The sequence below is a fragment of the Solea senegalensis genome, linkage group LG1 (genome assembly GCF_019176455.1).
Source record: "Solea senegalensis isolate Sse05_10M linkage group LG1, IFAPA_SoseM_1, whole genome shotgun sequence".
NCBI lineage: Eukaryota > Metazoa > Chordata > Actinopteri > Pleuronectiformes > Soleidae > Solea > Solea senegalensis.
The window spans coordinates 4,072,969-4,090,338 of record NC_058021.1 but is presented as its reverse complement, the minus strand read 5'-3'; the positions used below and the strand labels follow the sequence as shown (position 1 = coordinate 4,090,338).

The 17,370-nt window shown below is 43.5% G+C and overlaps 1 protein-coding gene across 1 annotated transcript in view; it reads right to left on the bottom strand.

Annotated features, from left to right (window-relative positions):
- Nucleotides 1-4,613: 4,613 nt before the first annotated feature.
- The window catches only part of cadm3 (cell adhesion molecule 3), a 111,593-nt gene continuing 98,836 nt past the window's right edge, over nt 4,614-17,370 (bottom strand). The window contains 3 exon segments of the mRNA XM_044032338.1: nt 4,614-4,842; nt 7,083-7,208; nt 10,563-10,735. Of these exon segments, the coding sequence (XP_043888273.1) occupies nt 4,724-4,842; nt 7,083-7,208; nt 10,563-10,735 (418 nt within the window). The 3' untranslated portion in view covers nt 4,614-4,723.

The following is a 17,370-nucleotide window of genomic DNA, read 5'->3' as shown; positions in this document are numbered from 1 at the left end:
AAAACCCACAGAGCAGGAGGAGGATGACAAGGAAACCACAAAGAAAGAAAGAAAGATAGAAAGAAAGAGGATCACGAGGCATTTGCACAATTACACAAACATCTTATTTGAGCAATAATAAGAGAAGGATGGTCGCCAATATGAAAGGAAATGTAATGCAACTCAGTGGTTTGTCATTTTATAACAAAGTGACCTTTTGTTATTGCTTTAAACATTGTTATTGTGTTGCACTGCCCTCTGTTGGACACACCCTCTAACTACAAAGTAGGGACCTGTTGATTATTTATACTGTAATAAAACAGCTGTGTACTGTATTGGTGAGCTGATCGTGTCGTCCTTCATATATCAAGTGATTAATCACAGAATACTAAGGATTTTAGACATACTGATGTTTGTATGTCACATTTTCATGTCTGTACAGCAAGAAAATGTAGTTTTCTTTGATCAGATTTAGAAAAAAACAGCAACAATCCAGGTGGAATTAACCCAAATGCATGTTTATTGAAGTCAACAACAAAACTGGTATTTTAACAAAAAAAAAAAGAAAGGGGAAAAAAAAATAAATAAAAGGTTTGTGAACAGAACAGCCAACAGAGGCAGAACCACCACAGCGAGCGATTGGCTCTTGCCTCGATGACATCACCGGCGTATCATACAAATGAACATACATGACAGCACTATTCTCATGTGTGATATGGACATTGATTCAAAAGGAAGACTTGTCATCCAAAAATAATAACAACAACAATGCGCAAAAACAAAGACATTGTTTTTCAGTCGCCAAAATCATAACATTTCTTTTTAATTCATAGAACACACGCATAAGAGTGTCTCCGGAGTCTGTTTGGGTCAATTATTACACACTCATACACAAACACACATATGTACAAATACACCATGCCTGCTGTGCATATCTGGGTATGTGTGTGTGTGTGTGCATGATCCCAAACTGTGTGTGTGTGTGTATGTTTAAAGTGTGTCAGGGTGAAAGAGAATCCAGTCAAGGCAGCGCTATCTATATACATGAAATTATATGGAAATAAAAAGGTTGTTGAAACAATCAAATATGCAAACAACTAAAAAATAAAAGAATTCTAACCTTCAAGTTTTGGAAAGGAACTAATAATAATAATAATAATAATAACAATAAAAAAAAGAAGAAGCCATACATTTAAGACTATGCACACCTTTTACAAAACATTTTAAAAATGATTTGTACTGCAAACAAAAAAGAAAAGAAAGAAAACGACGAGTGGCAGCAAGTGTGCGACTGCCAGACAGAGGAGTGGGTGATGGTTGAGCGGGCGGGTCAGGAAAAGCTCAGTCTGAAAGGAGAAGGACAAGAGAAGCTGCTGTCTGCTGCCATCTAGTGACAGCTCGTCTTTACTGCACCGACGCGCGGAAACTACACTGAAGAGATGGAGCCAAATTCACTCAGTGCCATTTGAATGTAGCAGTGGGAAGGGAGAGAATGTCGCTTCCTGCTTCACTGGTCGCCTCAGTTTCGTGCTGCGGAGGCACAGGTGGGTTTAAACGGTGTTTTTAACGCGCGGACACTGGACTGAGTGGAAGTACAGAACCGACGCTTTGGCCCCCAAAACATCGTTGGTCGTGATCTGATCCGTTCAGGACCAAACCCCGTCTCCTCAACAGTCGATGTGTTTTTGATCCACAGCTTTAAATATCCTTCATCGAGTGACATCATTGTCGTCTTTAACACTACTGACGCCTGGTGGACTGGAGCAGAACAGCTTGTTGGGGTCGTTCCGCACATTTTGCATAATCTTTCCCTGGTCTTTCGCCAACAGTGGGAACCATTTGTTCCCGGTACTTTAAGTTCCTGCAGCTTAATGTTTGCAGATCAGAGAACAGCAGGAGGCGGCGGGGGTCCTCGGGTGGGGCGGACCATCGCTCCTGTCTCAAGAGAGAATCTTGTCGTCACCCCTCATCTCCGACGCTATCTACATTTCCAAAAAAACGGTTCTCATGCAAGCTACATGCTAGCACATTAACTAAGACGACGGACAGGACGATAAATTACAGGCAAATACAGGTCCATTAGTTTTGAGAAGACACTACACTTGTTGAGTATGAGGCAGGTACTGTATAATCCGTTCTCCATTCGCAGAGCACAATTCGCCCCGGGGTTATAAATACAAAACTGACGGAGTTGCTTCGAAGTGGACCGCGAGCTCTGTGAGACAAAACGCCCGTCCTCTGGTCTGCAGACATGATTACTTTCAACAGTAAACACAGCATCATATGAGCATTATAAAATAGTCACCAGGTGTCCTGGTGCACGTCCAAACACAATTCAAACCTGGTTCGAGCCAAGTTTACCTTTAATGTCAACCAAAGAGCTCGAGGAGGAAAGAAAAACGCAACAGCAGCGGCCGACCCTGCTTCACTTCATTTAGTATTTTGTAGCTTATAGACACACGAGCCGGGCTGCTGAAGGTCGCGACGGACAACAGTAACAGTGAGGGGAAAGGTACGAAAAATCACAAATCCCTGAACATTCCCAAAATAAGAAAGAGATGCACACAACTGTCTTTACAGGTTAGACGGACAACAGCAAACAGATCGCTCTCCTCAGACAGTCAGACGTCGGCAAACCTCGGGGACGCTACGTCTACTGTGCGTCAACACTGGACTCCAGGACGAGAGAGAAAGCAGCAAAGAGAATCAGACGCTGATGAGAGATCGAGACAAGGGCGGAGGTGGATCAGGACAAAGAGCGGGTGAGTCATTAAAGAATAAAAAAGAAAGGGAGGAGGAGGAATGAGGGGAGAGCAGAGGACATTTAAGGAGCCAAAGGACTTTCTTCAGTGTTGGTGCGGCACAGGCTCCAGCTCGGCACCGTGCCCGCTGATTCAAAGCTTGGGAACTTGAACAGTCTGGAGCCCAGAGCCTTTTAGTTAGATTGCAATCAATTTCCACAACAGGGCCAAGTCTGCCAGGACCGAGGCGAACTCCCAGCCTTAATAAAACACTCATTCATTAATGGGAACCTTTTGCGAAAGCTGCAGAAACACTCGCACACAGAGGACACAAAAAGGAACAATCACAGAAAAAGGATCTTGGTTGTTGTTTTTTGTTGTTGTTGTTGTTATTTTGGCCAGAAAGTTTGTCATAATGCATGTGGGCAGTTCTGTTTGGCCTTGCAGTGGAAAAGCAAGCAATCGTTTCCTCCTCCCTCAGGCAGCGGCCGAGTGCCAGCTTCTTTGAGGAAGTCATGATGTCACTGCTCAACGAGTCCTGTGCTCTCAGGAGAAACCAGGCGCACACGGGGGCCGAGGAGGGAGCGCTCCACCAAACAGGACGACCACGCCTTTTGGTTTTGCTACAGTTTAGTTTTCGGGGCGAGGGGAGACACAAAAAGTGGGGGACAAAACGGCGGCGGTGGACCCGCGCGGGGCAAACAAACCCAAACAGCATTGAAACCATAAAAACCTCAAAAATGGGCTGACAAACTGATCAATACTGTAAACTGTTAATACTGACATTAACACACTAAGAGAGCAAATAAGTCTCTCATAAGTCCCCTGAAAAAATAAAGAAAAAAAAGGAATAAAAGAACAGAAGGGGGGGGGAGAAGAAAACATTCCTCATACAAATATTTGCAGATAAGGTTAGTTTTTGTTGTTATTTTTATACATTTTTTTCCCCAGATACTGATATTTTTAACTCAGCATTTGTAATAAAAACAGGCAGGCTTTTTGTTTTTTTTCTTCTTTTTTTTTATGTGTGTTTTGTTTTTTATATGTATATATGTATATACGTTACTGTTATGCAGTAACACACTGCATGAGAGAGAGAGCGGGGGAGACCGAAGAGTGAGAGACAGAGGGAGAGTCTATTTACAGCACACCAAACATCTTCTGTCAAGAAAGAATGCTATATAATTCTATATATACACATATATATATATAGAATTATATGTATATATGTATACTGAAGACCCTTTGCTCTGCAGCGCGAGGCAGGAATGCTGTGGTTTTTTTGTATTGCACGTGGGCGTGAAATCGTCAGCGTGAGGCCGCGAAGGTTTGACGTTTGACTGCTGTGTGTGTGTGTGTGTGAGAGAGAGAGATGGAGATTGTTTGATTCTCAGCCGCGACGATGTTTACAGAGAGAGAGATAACTGCCTTGTTAGATGGAGAGAATGAGGAGAATAAGAAGAATAAAAAAAAAAAAGGAATTCAGAGCTGGTTTGGTTTAATCGTTATGAGACGCCATGAATGTGAGTTAGAATTTCGCTTGTTTTCCGAGGATCCGACAGTTAGAAATACAATGCTTTGAGTAAAATTGTGTCATAATTCAGACATGTTAGTAGGAAGCTCACACGTTTTTTGTTTTTGTTCTGAGCGAAAGCAACAATCCTGTGAAACTGCCGGTGTTGTGTGTGTGCATGCGTGTGTGTGTGTGTGCGCGTGTGTGTGTGTCCCTTCAGTTTATCTGTATGTCAGTGCAAAATCTCACGTCCCTGTATCAATGCAAAGAGGGTAGTACCAGTTGAAGCTCCAACTCATCACAGTTCCTTGCCCTCCCATCATCCCCACCAACGAAGTGAAGAACTGAAGCGTCGTGAAAACAAAATGGAGATTGTTTCTTTTTCTTTTCTTTTTTTTCCCCTTCACTCCTAACCTTCCCTCTAACACACGTCCGCCAACTTTTCCTCCTCTTCCCGTCGCTTCTTTCCGTCCAGTGCTTCATCCTCTGACTAGATGAAGTACTCCTTCTTGTCCTCTGCTCCGGAGTTGCCTCCCTCTGCGTTGATGATGGCCGTGTCGGCATCCGGGGCGTCGTCCGAGCCCTTGGCTTCGTGGGTCAGATACGTCCCTGTGGAAGGAGACACACACACACACACACACACATGGAGGGGAGGGTAGAAAAGGGGAGGAAGAGGAGGAGAAATAAATTTGCAGGCACAGTAAAAGTTAGGACTCTCTTTTTGTTGTTACGTGCCCACCAGTGACACTTGGTCTGCAAGCTATTTCTGCACTTTTTAGACCCACCAGTAGGGGGTCGGGTTTCTCGACTCAGGGGAAACTGAGGTTGGGAAGCACAATTTTTCTTTACTGCCCATATTCTAGTAATACAAAGCTATGTAAATGCGAAGTAAACCTTTAATTTAAGTACATTCTTGACCATGGAAAATCAAACGTCACAGAGTGTAACTCAGGTGCTGAACCTGGAGGTTGTTTATGGCTGCTGGCAACAGTCCAGCACTGTAACAACAACAACAACAACATCGGCTGTCAGCGAACACCGGCACAGAATCTGTCACCGCATCGACTGGGAAGAGGTCAGAGTCATCAATTGGGACTCGATGACTTTGAACAGTCAAGGGACGTCCAAGGAGACAATTTACATCTGATGCCGGAGAGAGCGTCTTCAAAGCGCGGACAAGGTTTGCAATCTTTCCACTACATTTGACAAATTGGACCACCTGTTGGGACGTGACAGCCCACACTTGGTCAACCATCCATTTACAGAGGAAGACTGATTAAAATAAGCCACACACCTTTGATTTGCTTCATTATCGGTCCATTTTACGTTACCCGAGGGCACATTGTGACTTTGTAAATGAGAACTATTTCCATTTACTCTCATATAACTCAATAAAAATTACATTTTTTTACATTCCTCACTCTCATCCACCATTACTCACGCCCACCTCTGCACACCTGTGCCAAAAACAACCACAGGGAGTCGCTAGTGCAGCAACATCTCTCACAGAAAGTGGCACCTGTGAACGCCGGGCACAACTGTGCTCAATATTCCAGCCCAGCTGGAGGCACGGCAGCTGGGGATTAAATCTGGCTTCACTGTGGTGCTGTTGTAGGTGGAGGCGAGCACGTATACGTGTACCGCACCGCCTGAGGGCCACGGTGTCTCTTTATTATATTACCATTTAAATTTCCCCAAGCTGCCCGAGCTCAAACATTCAAATTAGCTTTGTTCTTGTTTGAGTTTCCTTCACTGATTGACTGACATTCATTTATTAATTAATTTTCAATAAATAAATAAGGGTAAAAGCGGCTTATTTACACCCACGCCTCACAGGTTTCAGTTTAGAATCATATCTAATTATAATAATATAAAGGTAAGTGGTGTAGTGGTGTAGCCTCATGTGGAGGGTAAAGCAGTAGAAGATGGATGGATACAGAAATGAATTAAATGAAGTCAAATAACGCTCCTGGTGAGTCATCAGAGATTAAGAAAACCTAATAAATTGAAATTCTGGCTTCACGAACCCCAACAAGGGCCACAAACTCTGTGTGTGTCTGTCTGTTAGTTTGTGTTTCCGCGGCCAACGTGGGTGAAATCTCTGTGCGACTGAACTCTGACGGCTTGAAACTTCGTACTGTTGCTGATGTTTTGTTTTTCCTGCCACCACGGCAGCGTAAACACACCGAGTCCGGAGATCTGGTTGGTGTGCAGACACGGTATTCTTTGCATCGCATGTTATAATATTTTGGTAGCAGAAAGCCTGCCCTAATGTTGCTCTAAGATAGTATTTTTAAAAACCGGATCTGTACGTATCGTTGAATAAATAGTGACTCAGGATAAGTGTTTTTGGTTACAATCCACACGCCTTTCTTTTGGAAAATTGAATGTGTGTTGGTGTGCCGCGTCCCATACCTAAAAAAAGAAACCCAGAAACCCTCTCCCCATACCTTGCAAAAGGTGAATTTGTGAAGGTGAGTGAAAAGAAAAAAAGAGCAGACCTGATGAGTAAGAAGGCAATTACGTTTCAACCACATCACTTTTAAACCCATATTGGAAACGTCTGCTGAAATTTTATTTACGTCAGGAAATCTAATCTCACTGGAGCTTGTGTGCAAATGCATTAAAAGGCAATGAATAAACATCCACTTCATTCATTTTCGCGTTCTCCTTTGAGAGTTAAATATGTGAAGCCTGTGCTTAGAATTCATATTTAGGTGTGAGGGCATTTGCATTTTGCTTGCCCCTGCATTTACATGCACAGGCGTGTTGTTTTTTTGTTTATTTTTATTTTTGTTCTAAAACATGCGTATCGAGTGTGTTCACGTGTGCGCGGACAGGCGAATGACCTTTGTGTCTGATGAGGTATCTGCCGAGGACGATGAGGAGGCAGAGCAGGATGAAGACGATAACGGCCACCACACCCCCGATCACGGCGTGGTCCACCCCCGAAGAGGTCAACATGGCTGTGGGGTCTTGGAGAGGAGAGGAGAGGAGAGGAGAGGAAGACAAAGAGACAGACCAAACAGTGAGAGAAAATGAGGAAGAGGCAGTGAGATTTAAGGGGAGGGGGGACAGAGATTGAGAGCGGAGAGGGAAGTAGGAGTGGTGGAGGAATATTGGGGGAAACAGGAGACAGATGATGAAAGGCAGCACCGATAGAGAAAGAGGGAGAGAGAGAGAGAGAGAGAGAAAAATAATAGGGAGTGTGACATGAAAGAAAAGAAAACAAAAGAAAAGAACAGGGAAGCAGAAAAACACTTGTCAGTATATATCAGGCAACAGAGGCAAAGCACCAGAAGACAAAGACAAGGATATGGAAAATAAAAAAGCCAGGCGAAAGAATAGAGGCCACTGTGTCACCCTCCAACCATTAAAAATGATTTGTGACTAACATGCACTGAAAATAAAATGTCCATCTACTCAATATGTTTTATTATACATGATATAACGATCATCTTACCATCAGTATCCTTTAAACTGGTGCAAAACTTAGATATTAAACTTCAGATTTCATTATATGAAAGTTTCCTCTTGTGAGAAACTCATCTCCAAAGAGCTGACATGTTTCTGGAGATTCCGGTTTGTCACCCGACAGCTTTCAGAAAAGCAATCTATGCAGAGATCATTTGACACATCGTTCTTTTCTCTCTTTTCTTTTCACCTGACTTTTCAGAGCGGATCAAACGCCGAAACGTCATTTTGTCATTTCACGCTCGGCGGGTGTTTTTTTGAAAGGTCAAACCGCCGAAGAGGGCGAGGGTTTTCACCAGTCAGAGGGCGAAACGGCCATTTTACGACAAACCGGAGATGTAAACGAAACTGAGATTGCGGTAAATAATGAACTGGAGCGCCAAACAATGTGCTAAAAAGTCACATTTCAGCCAGTTAGAGAAGTGAAAGGGTCGGCATGACAACAACCAACCAGAGGCCAGCCGCATACGGAGACAGGGAGAAGAGGGAGGTGATGGAGGTGGGGAGGAGGGAGACTCTCACCACACACACACACACACACAGTGGGAACACACACACCAGCCGGCCAGTGTGGAGGTGAGCGGGGCATGCTGACGAGGCGAGACTAAGAATGAGCCCATAAATCCTCCTGTCAGCATCAAAGGGGAGCAGAGACAAGACCCAAGAACACCTCCACGCCTGAGCCCCTCCCAGAGTCAACACACACACACACACACACACACACACACGCACAGAAACACACAGTGGAAGTAAAACACTGTGTAAATGACTTGTACCACTTAAGGGGTCACGCTAGTATATGTGTGCGTCTTGGTGAGATAGATAGTGGTGTGTGGTGCAAATACTGAGGCGTAAATGTGTGTCACGCGTGTGTGCGTGCGATGTGTGTGTGTGTGTGTGTGTGTGTGTGTGTGTGTGAGACAGAGGGATATTGTTTTGAGCATATATCAGCAACAACAAAGCGTGACGTGGACAGGTTTATGAAATATTCATCCCTTCGCTCTGAAGTTCAGAGGGTCCGCAGACTCTTTTTTTTTTTCTACGGTGAGAGACAGACACACCGACAGACGGACGCACACACAGACAGACGGGTGGAGGAAACTTTTGGATGACAGAAACTCAGAACGACTGGTGATTGGTTGGAAAAGTTGTACCTGCGACGTTGTCTGCGGCATCTTCTCAAGTGGAAAAGTAGATGGATGGATGAATTGACAGATGAATTGATGGATGGATGGATGGATGATGGATGGATGGATGGAGTGTGTGTTGGGTGTGAGGAGGTTAGGGGTTATTTACGTAAGGAAGGAGGAAAACAAGACAAAAAAAAAGATCAAACAGCTGAGAAAAAGCCACACAAATACCTTCTTGTCTTTCATTGTGTGTTCCTACAGTGGGTTTTGGTGATTGAATCGTGTTATTCTGACTAAAAGCAGACATTTCAAATACAAACAAAGGCTGAATTTGTTCCTACAGCAATACCAGAAGAAGCTGGTACAGAAGAAAGACGTCAAACCATGGTGAAATGCATCCAGCCGGTGCATTTTTGGGATTATTTGGACTATATTGAAGTTAATAGATGGTTGGAAAGACATTTAAAATGCACTCATAATACCAACTAACATCATATTATATGATCATATATCAATTAAATGAAGTAACATTAATCGAGTGACTATGTTCCGATCGTTACTGTTGTATATTTCTTTAAATTTTAAACCCTCGTGCAAACAAACATGCTCCCAATTCGTATCAAGGCTGAAAATGGCGTCGTGTTGGAAACAGGAAGTCACATTGCCGATAAAAAACAAAGCGGACGGAGGCGAGATGAGCATGTTCACGCAGGTCAGACGTTCCAACCAATGACGATCAGAGCTGAAGCATGCACCGCGGACTCATTTGACCCGGGATTGAATTCAGATTAAACATATTCCCAATGGTCAACAAAGAAATTAAACTCAGAATTAAACAGAGTTGTTTTTTTTTAACCCGAGGGAATAAGGTTTATCACCAGTCTTGTGTTTGTGTGTGACAGAGATGGTTTTACCTGTGAAAGTGTACACTCCATTCAGCTGGACAGACACTGGGGGGGTAAGGGATGAGGAGGAGGGACTGGAGGAGGGACTGGAGGGGATGGTGCGATGCTTGCAGAGAGAGAGAGGAGGGGTAGTCGGGGAGGAGGAAGGGAGAATGGCAGGTCGGGGAAGAGAGCGTTGGAGAGGGTGGTGGTGGTGGAGGAGGAGGAATCAAAGATGGTGGTTGACACGCGTTGGCTTCAGAGGGGTGGGAGAAGTGGAAGAGTCGGGGAGGAAGGGGTGGAGTGTGTGGGCTCAGAGGTGGAGATGGAGCTGGAGGAGGCGGGAGAGAAAGATGAAGATGATGGAGTGTCAGTGGAGGAAAACGTGGAGGAGAACGTGGAGGAAAACGTGGAGGAAAACGTGGAGGAAAACGTGGCGTCCACAGCGATTGGGTCCACGGGGTCTTGGGAGGCGGAGAGGGCAAGCAAAGCGGCAAAAAAAAAAGAAAACACGGCCATGGATCGAAAGAACGGGACACAAAGAAGCGAAGGAGAAACAAGCGCAAACATGAGCGAAGGTGGCGGCGATGGCGGCACGGTAGGATGAGGAAAACAGAAGAAAAAAAAACAGGAGGAAAGAAAGAAAAGTAAATCAGAAGAGAAAAAAAAAAGATGGAAGAAGTACAAGCAATGCAAACAACAAACGACAGAAGAAAAGATGAAAAAGAACGTGATGAAGAAACGGAAGAGTAGACTTCTCCACGCTTAAACGCTTAATCCTTCCCTTTCTCCATCTCTCCTCCGCCACACTTTCACTTTCCTTCCCTCCTTTCCTTGTTACCTTGCACCAGGAGCGTGTACTCCCCCTGGCTGCTGCCGATGCCGTTGTCCGCGTGACAAAGGTAGACGCCGTTATCTGATTTGTTGAGCATCTCGAAGCGCAGGTAGGCGCCGTCGGCTTTGGCCAGAGGGGGGAGCTCGCCGTCCTTCTTCTTCCATATGTAGGTGTTGGGCCTGAGAAAAGAGGAAGAGAGAGAAACACCGACGGAGTCAGAGTCCTGCAAAAACACTAGAGTACGAGAAGACATGATGAAGAAAATGACCGAACGAGCTCAAAATAGATGGACGAAGAAGAGGAAGAAATCCACTCTGCGTAACAGATCGAGATAATGTTGACGTTCCTTGATAAAGGAATCAATTATGTAAATGGTTGAGTCCTGAAACACTGTTACAGCAGCTACAATGTCATCGGAACTGAGGACAAACCTCAGTGTGTTGACTGATTAATCACTCTTCAAAATATAAAACCTGTGACCTCACCACAGCACTTTCGCTGAGCCGCACTTGAACCGAAAAACTACAGACACGTTTAAGGCCAGTGTTTAAACATCTTGTCGGATGGTTCCGAGCGAGCAAAACCGACAACGTGTTTAAACTACCGCTGCAGGGCAAAACTAAAGATCTGCTCCCACGACACCTGCTCCTGAGCAAACACCGTAAAGCCCCAAGTTTTAGAAACCTATCCATGCATTCACTGTCGGCACCTCTGAGGATCTGTGAGGGTCACAGGAGGACTACGGTCCACGAGGATGTTTTCATTTGAGAAGGAAGTGCTTGTTGTTCAAAGGGGTTCGGGTTAAATATCTTGTTGGTATGACCTGTATACTTCTGCACTTTACTTTTATTATGTCTCTCCTTTAACTTCCCTTTATTTTTCATATTCTGTTCTGGAAGAAGAGATTTTGTATCTTCACATAAAATAAAAATAACACACAGTCCCTGCGCTTTGGTATGACTGTCGACTGCACGTCGAGATCAACGTCGCTTCTCCATCTCTTTTGGATTTCGAGTTCAAATCTGTGAATATCTTTCTAACGTTACTTTAGTGTCACAGTTCCAAGCGAGGGTGCGCTCCATTTGCTTACCCAGCTGTCCAAGTTGTTGACGGGAATGATAAACCCACAGTTATACTTATTTAATGGCCACAAAATACTTTTTTCCCCCTGGGGCTCCGTACATTTCAGCTCTGTAGGAACGTTAATGTCCATCGATACTAACACACATGAACACAGATATCCACATTCAAACCTGCACCCTTTTTTGTGTTTGTTTGCTGCGAGGCACCAGAACTAACCACTGCACAAGATCTCGTGGAGCATATAAACACTGAACACTCATCCAAAGAAACATATTTTAAAACAAATGTCTCCTGACCGTGTTTATCGACATCATCTGTTACCTGCAGTAAAACGCAGCGGCGTTTGTGTTTTGTGTTCCATTGCCTGCGAGTGCCACTTAATAAGCAATTAACTGAACAATTAACTTCACATTCACAGGCCATAACCGGTATAATGTTATTAAACATGATGCTCAAAAAGTCGATCTCTGTTATAAAACAGGTAGTTTGAGTGCAGACCCCGCTGATGATTCCCATCATGCTTCCAAGGTGGAAAGTTTTCAAGTGGCACACATGCATCAGTCACCACTTCACAAAAGTCACCCTTCATGGCAATTACAGGCTCTTAGGCACGTCATGACTCCCCCTTACTCTCACAACTATAATTATTAAGTAGAAAATTCCGCGGTGACATTTTCATCGTGCCTGCGTCTTGGTGCAGGACTTGAGCTAATAATGGAGGATCAGTGGAGTAACATTTGGCTGGTTTGAACCTTTAAAACTTAGAGACTGACTCTTGCAGCTGTTTCTAACTGTGAAAAACAGAGAAAGTAATGTGTTTTTAAAGTTGTCGTATTTCAGGAACGGTTGATGACAGAGGTTAAATGTGAGCGTCAGGAGGCTTTTAGGAGCTCCCACGTTTAAATTTGAGTTTTAACATGGGAGTGAATGGGAGCTTTGACCAGAACTCTCTGCACTTTTAGGTGATTTTTTAAGAATAATTATGGAAATGAAAACAATACACATGGTTAAACAACAACCATAGCATCGTTTTTATGTAAAAATTGTCAGACATTTTTGTGATTATTTTCATGGACCTCAGCTGGAGTTTACCGCTCTAACGGCGCAATACACACTCATTATGAAATCAGACAAAACAAACAGCGGTTGTGTTAAAACCATAATGGAAAAAGTCTTGTGACCCGTTTCAAGTTGCAGCCACGTCTCTGCGTTGAACTATGACGACACAGAAGTGGCTGGGCTGAGATCGCCATGGTTACTCGAAACTCGCTTTGTGTTTGTGCGACGTTACTAATGTAAAATGTGTTTTAGTTAGAAGTGTGAGTCATCCATCACATCCCACACACACTGTGATACCTGTCATTGAATCAGTATTGTTGCAGCTAAAGAAATCCTATGTTGTTTTATGTATTTATATATATGTATATATGTATATATATATATATATATACATATATATATATATACATATATATGTATATATATATATATATGTTTTTTTTATTATTATTTTAATCAAATCCCTGAAAAGAACAACAATACATGTGTGCAGCTCTCATTATTTCCTGACTTCCCGACGCAGCCGCTGTCTGTGGCACTCAGTGCCAAGGTCACTGCTTCCTCCTGTTTATTGTGCCCTGTGGTTGTTAAATCTGTCGAGCTCCGAGTTTGAGGTGTTAAGATGTTTTCATGCACAGAAAACGCCATCGGGAAAAAAAAAAAACTCCAGCTCCAATTGCATTGTCCAACTCACTGAGCTAAAACACCAATCTCCGGCTCTCAGAACTCAAATGTGCCGCCGCCGTAACAAACTTGTCAAAAGCGGTTTGGAACGCTCACTAGTTGTTCGCCGCTCTCTCGATTACAAGTCAGCGCATCATACAAATGAGCTCAATGCTGTTATTTTGGGGTAAACAAAGAAAAAAAAAAAAAGAACCAATCGGTATAACGATTGCACACTTTCTTTAAGAACATTAATTTTCATTTAGTCGGCTCTCACCAGCATCATTTCCAGACACAACAGGCCGTTACCCTCATGAGTGCAATGATGTGGCTCACTGATGTGTTTTTATTCGTTTTTGGACAACACGGACGCTCCATGGCACAGAGGAATAAACCCGATCATGATTTGGCTGCAGAGGCGACACAAGTGAGCACGTTTGGTTCACTGTTGGGTTTCTTCGGTGTCAGAACAGAAAGAGCAGGACGTGATTGGCTCTGACAGATTATAAATTATTGTTGAACATCACCTGGACTTCTCTAACTGCGGCGCTGACCTTGCACAAGTCAGGAAGCTTTCACGCGGCGCGTCAAAGTTATGCAAGGCTTTTTAATCGTAAAGAAGGGGCGACAAAACAGTGTTGGGGAGTTTAACTCGGTCAAACGACTTGAAGAGAAGAAATGTGATGTGATTGTGAGCACTCCCCAGACGTGCTGATTGAATAGATGGGAAATAGAATAGAATGTAGAGCACAAATCTGCTCTCTCTTCCTTTTAGCTGACAGGCTTCGAGGAAACACTGAACGGAATTTGATACCAGAGGTTATTGGTTTGAACCCGACACAGGATGTGACCGAGAGGAGAGGAGAGGAGAGGAGAGAGGGAGAGGAGGAGAGGAGAGGAGAGTGATGGGCAGAGGCCTTCAGGTGTCACGTCCATTGAGTTTGTCAGCGAAGGGCAGATGTGAAAAGAGCTGAGTGTCTGGGTGTGTCAGAGGAAAGGTTGTTGTCACAGTGATTGGGTTTTGACTGACAGCCGTGGGGCAACATGCATCCCCTACACACACACACACACACACACACACACACACCAGTTCTGTCTCGTTTTCTCCCTCTCTCTGTCTCCGTCATCTTCCTGTGTCCCCCCCTCCACCCACACTTTCCTCTCCTCTCCTCTCTCCCTCTCTCCTGTTGATTTGTTTTCTTTTCCCTCAGCGCATCTCGTTCTCGCGCTTCTCCTCTCCTCAGCGACCGAACCGCTCTGGCTGAACAGTTAATCACTGTCGCGTCGAAATCACAATTTGAAACAAGGCAACTTTCATATCGCAAAGTGTGTTATTTTATATCATGTTAAATGCTTTTCTCATGAAGATTCTATATGAAATGGTCATTTTAGGATTCTGTAAAAGTGACTGTAATTTGATATTTGACCATGTGTACATGTGTAACCTTAAACCCTCTCTTTTTTTGTATATTGAGACAAAAACTCAAACAAATACAATAAAACAGTTTTTTCTTCATTTTAAACTGTTAATACACTATTTTGACATTTTCTGGCCCTTTTATAATAAATAAAACGTGTTGAGGCTGAAGTGTTCAAGGGCTATGGTGATTTTCAGTGAGATTTATATATCCTTTCTTTCAATACACATGATTGTATTACTGTCAAACGACCGTATATGAAAATGGATATAGTCGTCCGTTTGAAGAACACATTTCCCTCCTGAAGCCTCAGCATTTTTCAATTTCATCAGTGCCTTGACTGTTTTTGCAAAATCATTTCCTGCATCTGCAACCAGGCTCCGTTTCCCACTGAATCAGAAAATAATTGACTAAATTGACATCATGTTTTACTGAAGAAGACACGAAGCTTGTGATTGAGACCATCGCCTCCTCGGGGAAATGTTGAATGACATTATAATCCAAGTGAGACTTGGACTTATTTGAACACAGCATAGGGGATCTTGAAACCAGGAGTCGCCCCCTGGTGGTTAACTGCTACTCACGTCTCTACTTCACAATCTATGAAACTAAGCCAATCGTACCAACCATATTTATTTATTTTTTATTTTTATTTCTGCCACTCGGCAGTTTTATCCAAATCTTTTTCTTGTACAGTGAGTTAAGCACATTTTTTAGAACTAACTGATGCCAGAGGGAGCTGAATCCTAAACGCTTGTGCTATGAAAGTCACTTTGTAAAAGTGTGAGTGAAAGCATGTATTATGATTATTTTATATATATATATATATACATACATACATGTGTGTATATATATATATATATATATATATACACACATATACAACATTGAAAGGACGTTTTCGTGCACAGCGTCTGATTGTATCACAAGTAAAAAGCTTCCAGCAAAGCAAGTCATCGTGGGAATTAAATCCCTTAGACTGTGGCACGGTCTATACTTTATCGACTCCCTCGCTGCCTGTTAAAACATCTGCATGCGATGGCAGTCGCCTCCTTCTCCCCCACCCTTGGTCTGTTCCACCCGCCAATCAAACTAACAGGATAGTCTTATTCCTCACCACTGCTGTGATGAGCTGACAGGAGGGCTGGAGGAGGAGGAGGAGGAGGAGGAGGAGAAGGAGGGGGGCTTAGAGGCAAAAGGTGTGAGGTGAGATAGAGGAGAGTTATAGGGAAGGACGGGGAGAAGAGTGGGATGATGGGTAGGGCCGGGGCGCCGCCGTGACAAGGCGAGCGAGCTGTGAGTGACACAACAGTGAGAGAGAGATACCCGGTGATGGAGGGAGGCAGGGAGAGGAGGAGGAGGAGGTGGAGAGTGGATCAATAGTGGTGGTTGGCTGGAGGTTCATCTATAATGCAGAAAGGCCAGGGGAAGGAGTGTTTGTGTGAGGGCAGGATTTAAGACGCTAGTTGCAATTTGTGTGTGTATGTGTGTGTGTCTATATATATGTGTGTGTGTGTGTGGGGGGGAGGCGGGGTATCAAACAAACGATGTACAAACTGTATCAGTGAACACATGAGAGCTTGTAGCAGCAAATGTTTTTTCAATAACGCCGCACAGTGTGTGTGTGTGTGTGTGTCACGTAGTAACAAGGTGTCAGGCGCCGAACGCCGTGACGTGTGTTTGCTTTCAAGTCTGTGTACGAGCACAATGTCACTGCTGTTGTCTGATGATTGTGTGTGAGTGTGTGTGTTACACGAGTGTTAAATACCGATTTCTTTTTTTTTCTGTTTGTACCTGCCAAGTTTATTTTGACACCTAAATGAAGGTGTGTTTAGATTTGTTTCGCTGCTCTGCGATGACTCCGAAATTACGGCGGCGGTGACGAAGGTGTCACAGATCACATAAGAAACGTTCAAGAACCTGAATCAACAGAAAATGCCCTCAGGTTACAAAATGACAGCAGCATTAGTCCGGCCAAAGGTTGAAATAAGAATATAAATAAGATTCATTTCCGAGCGTACTCGTCAATAATGTGTTTCATTATGATGATAATACGTGATACACCCTGACCTGGCTTTCTAGCTCCGCCCCCTGTAGGAGCAGGAGTCGGACACCTGTTCTAGAGAAAACGTGCCAAAAACTGCGAGCGCACGACTCAGTTCTTTTGGAACACTTCTCGATGTTTGACAATGGAAACGCAAATAATTGCATGAAATGAAGTGAAGTGTACTGCCGAGTGGAAACAGGGCTAATGGCTCATTTATCCTCTGTCATCAAACAGACACTCTGTCCTCTGACGGCAGAGTCCTGTAAAATGTGAGCATAAATCAAAGTGACCTTATTTCATTATTTATTGGAGCTGAAAGTTATCATCAGGTTGCAAACTGCCTGGAAAAGCCCAAATACTGTACATATTTTGAAAAATATTATTTTAACTGAACATTTTCTTTTTTTATCCTTAAAAAGTGTTTTTTTAAATCAATAAATGCTGTGTGTGTGTGTACCTGGTATTCCTTAGGTTGTGGGGACCTAAATCATATTATGGGGACAAAAATCAAGTTCCCATAATTTAAATTACTACATTTTAAGAT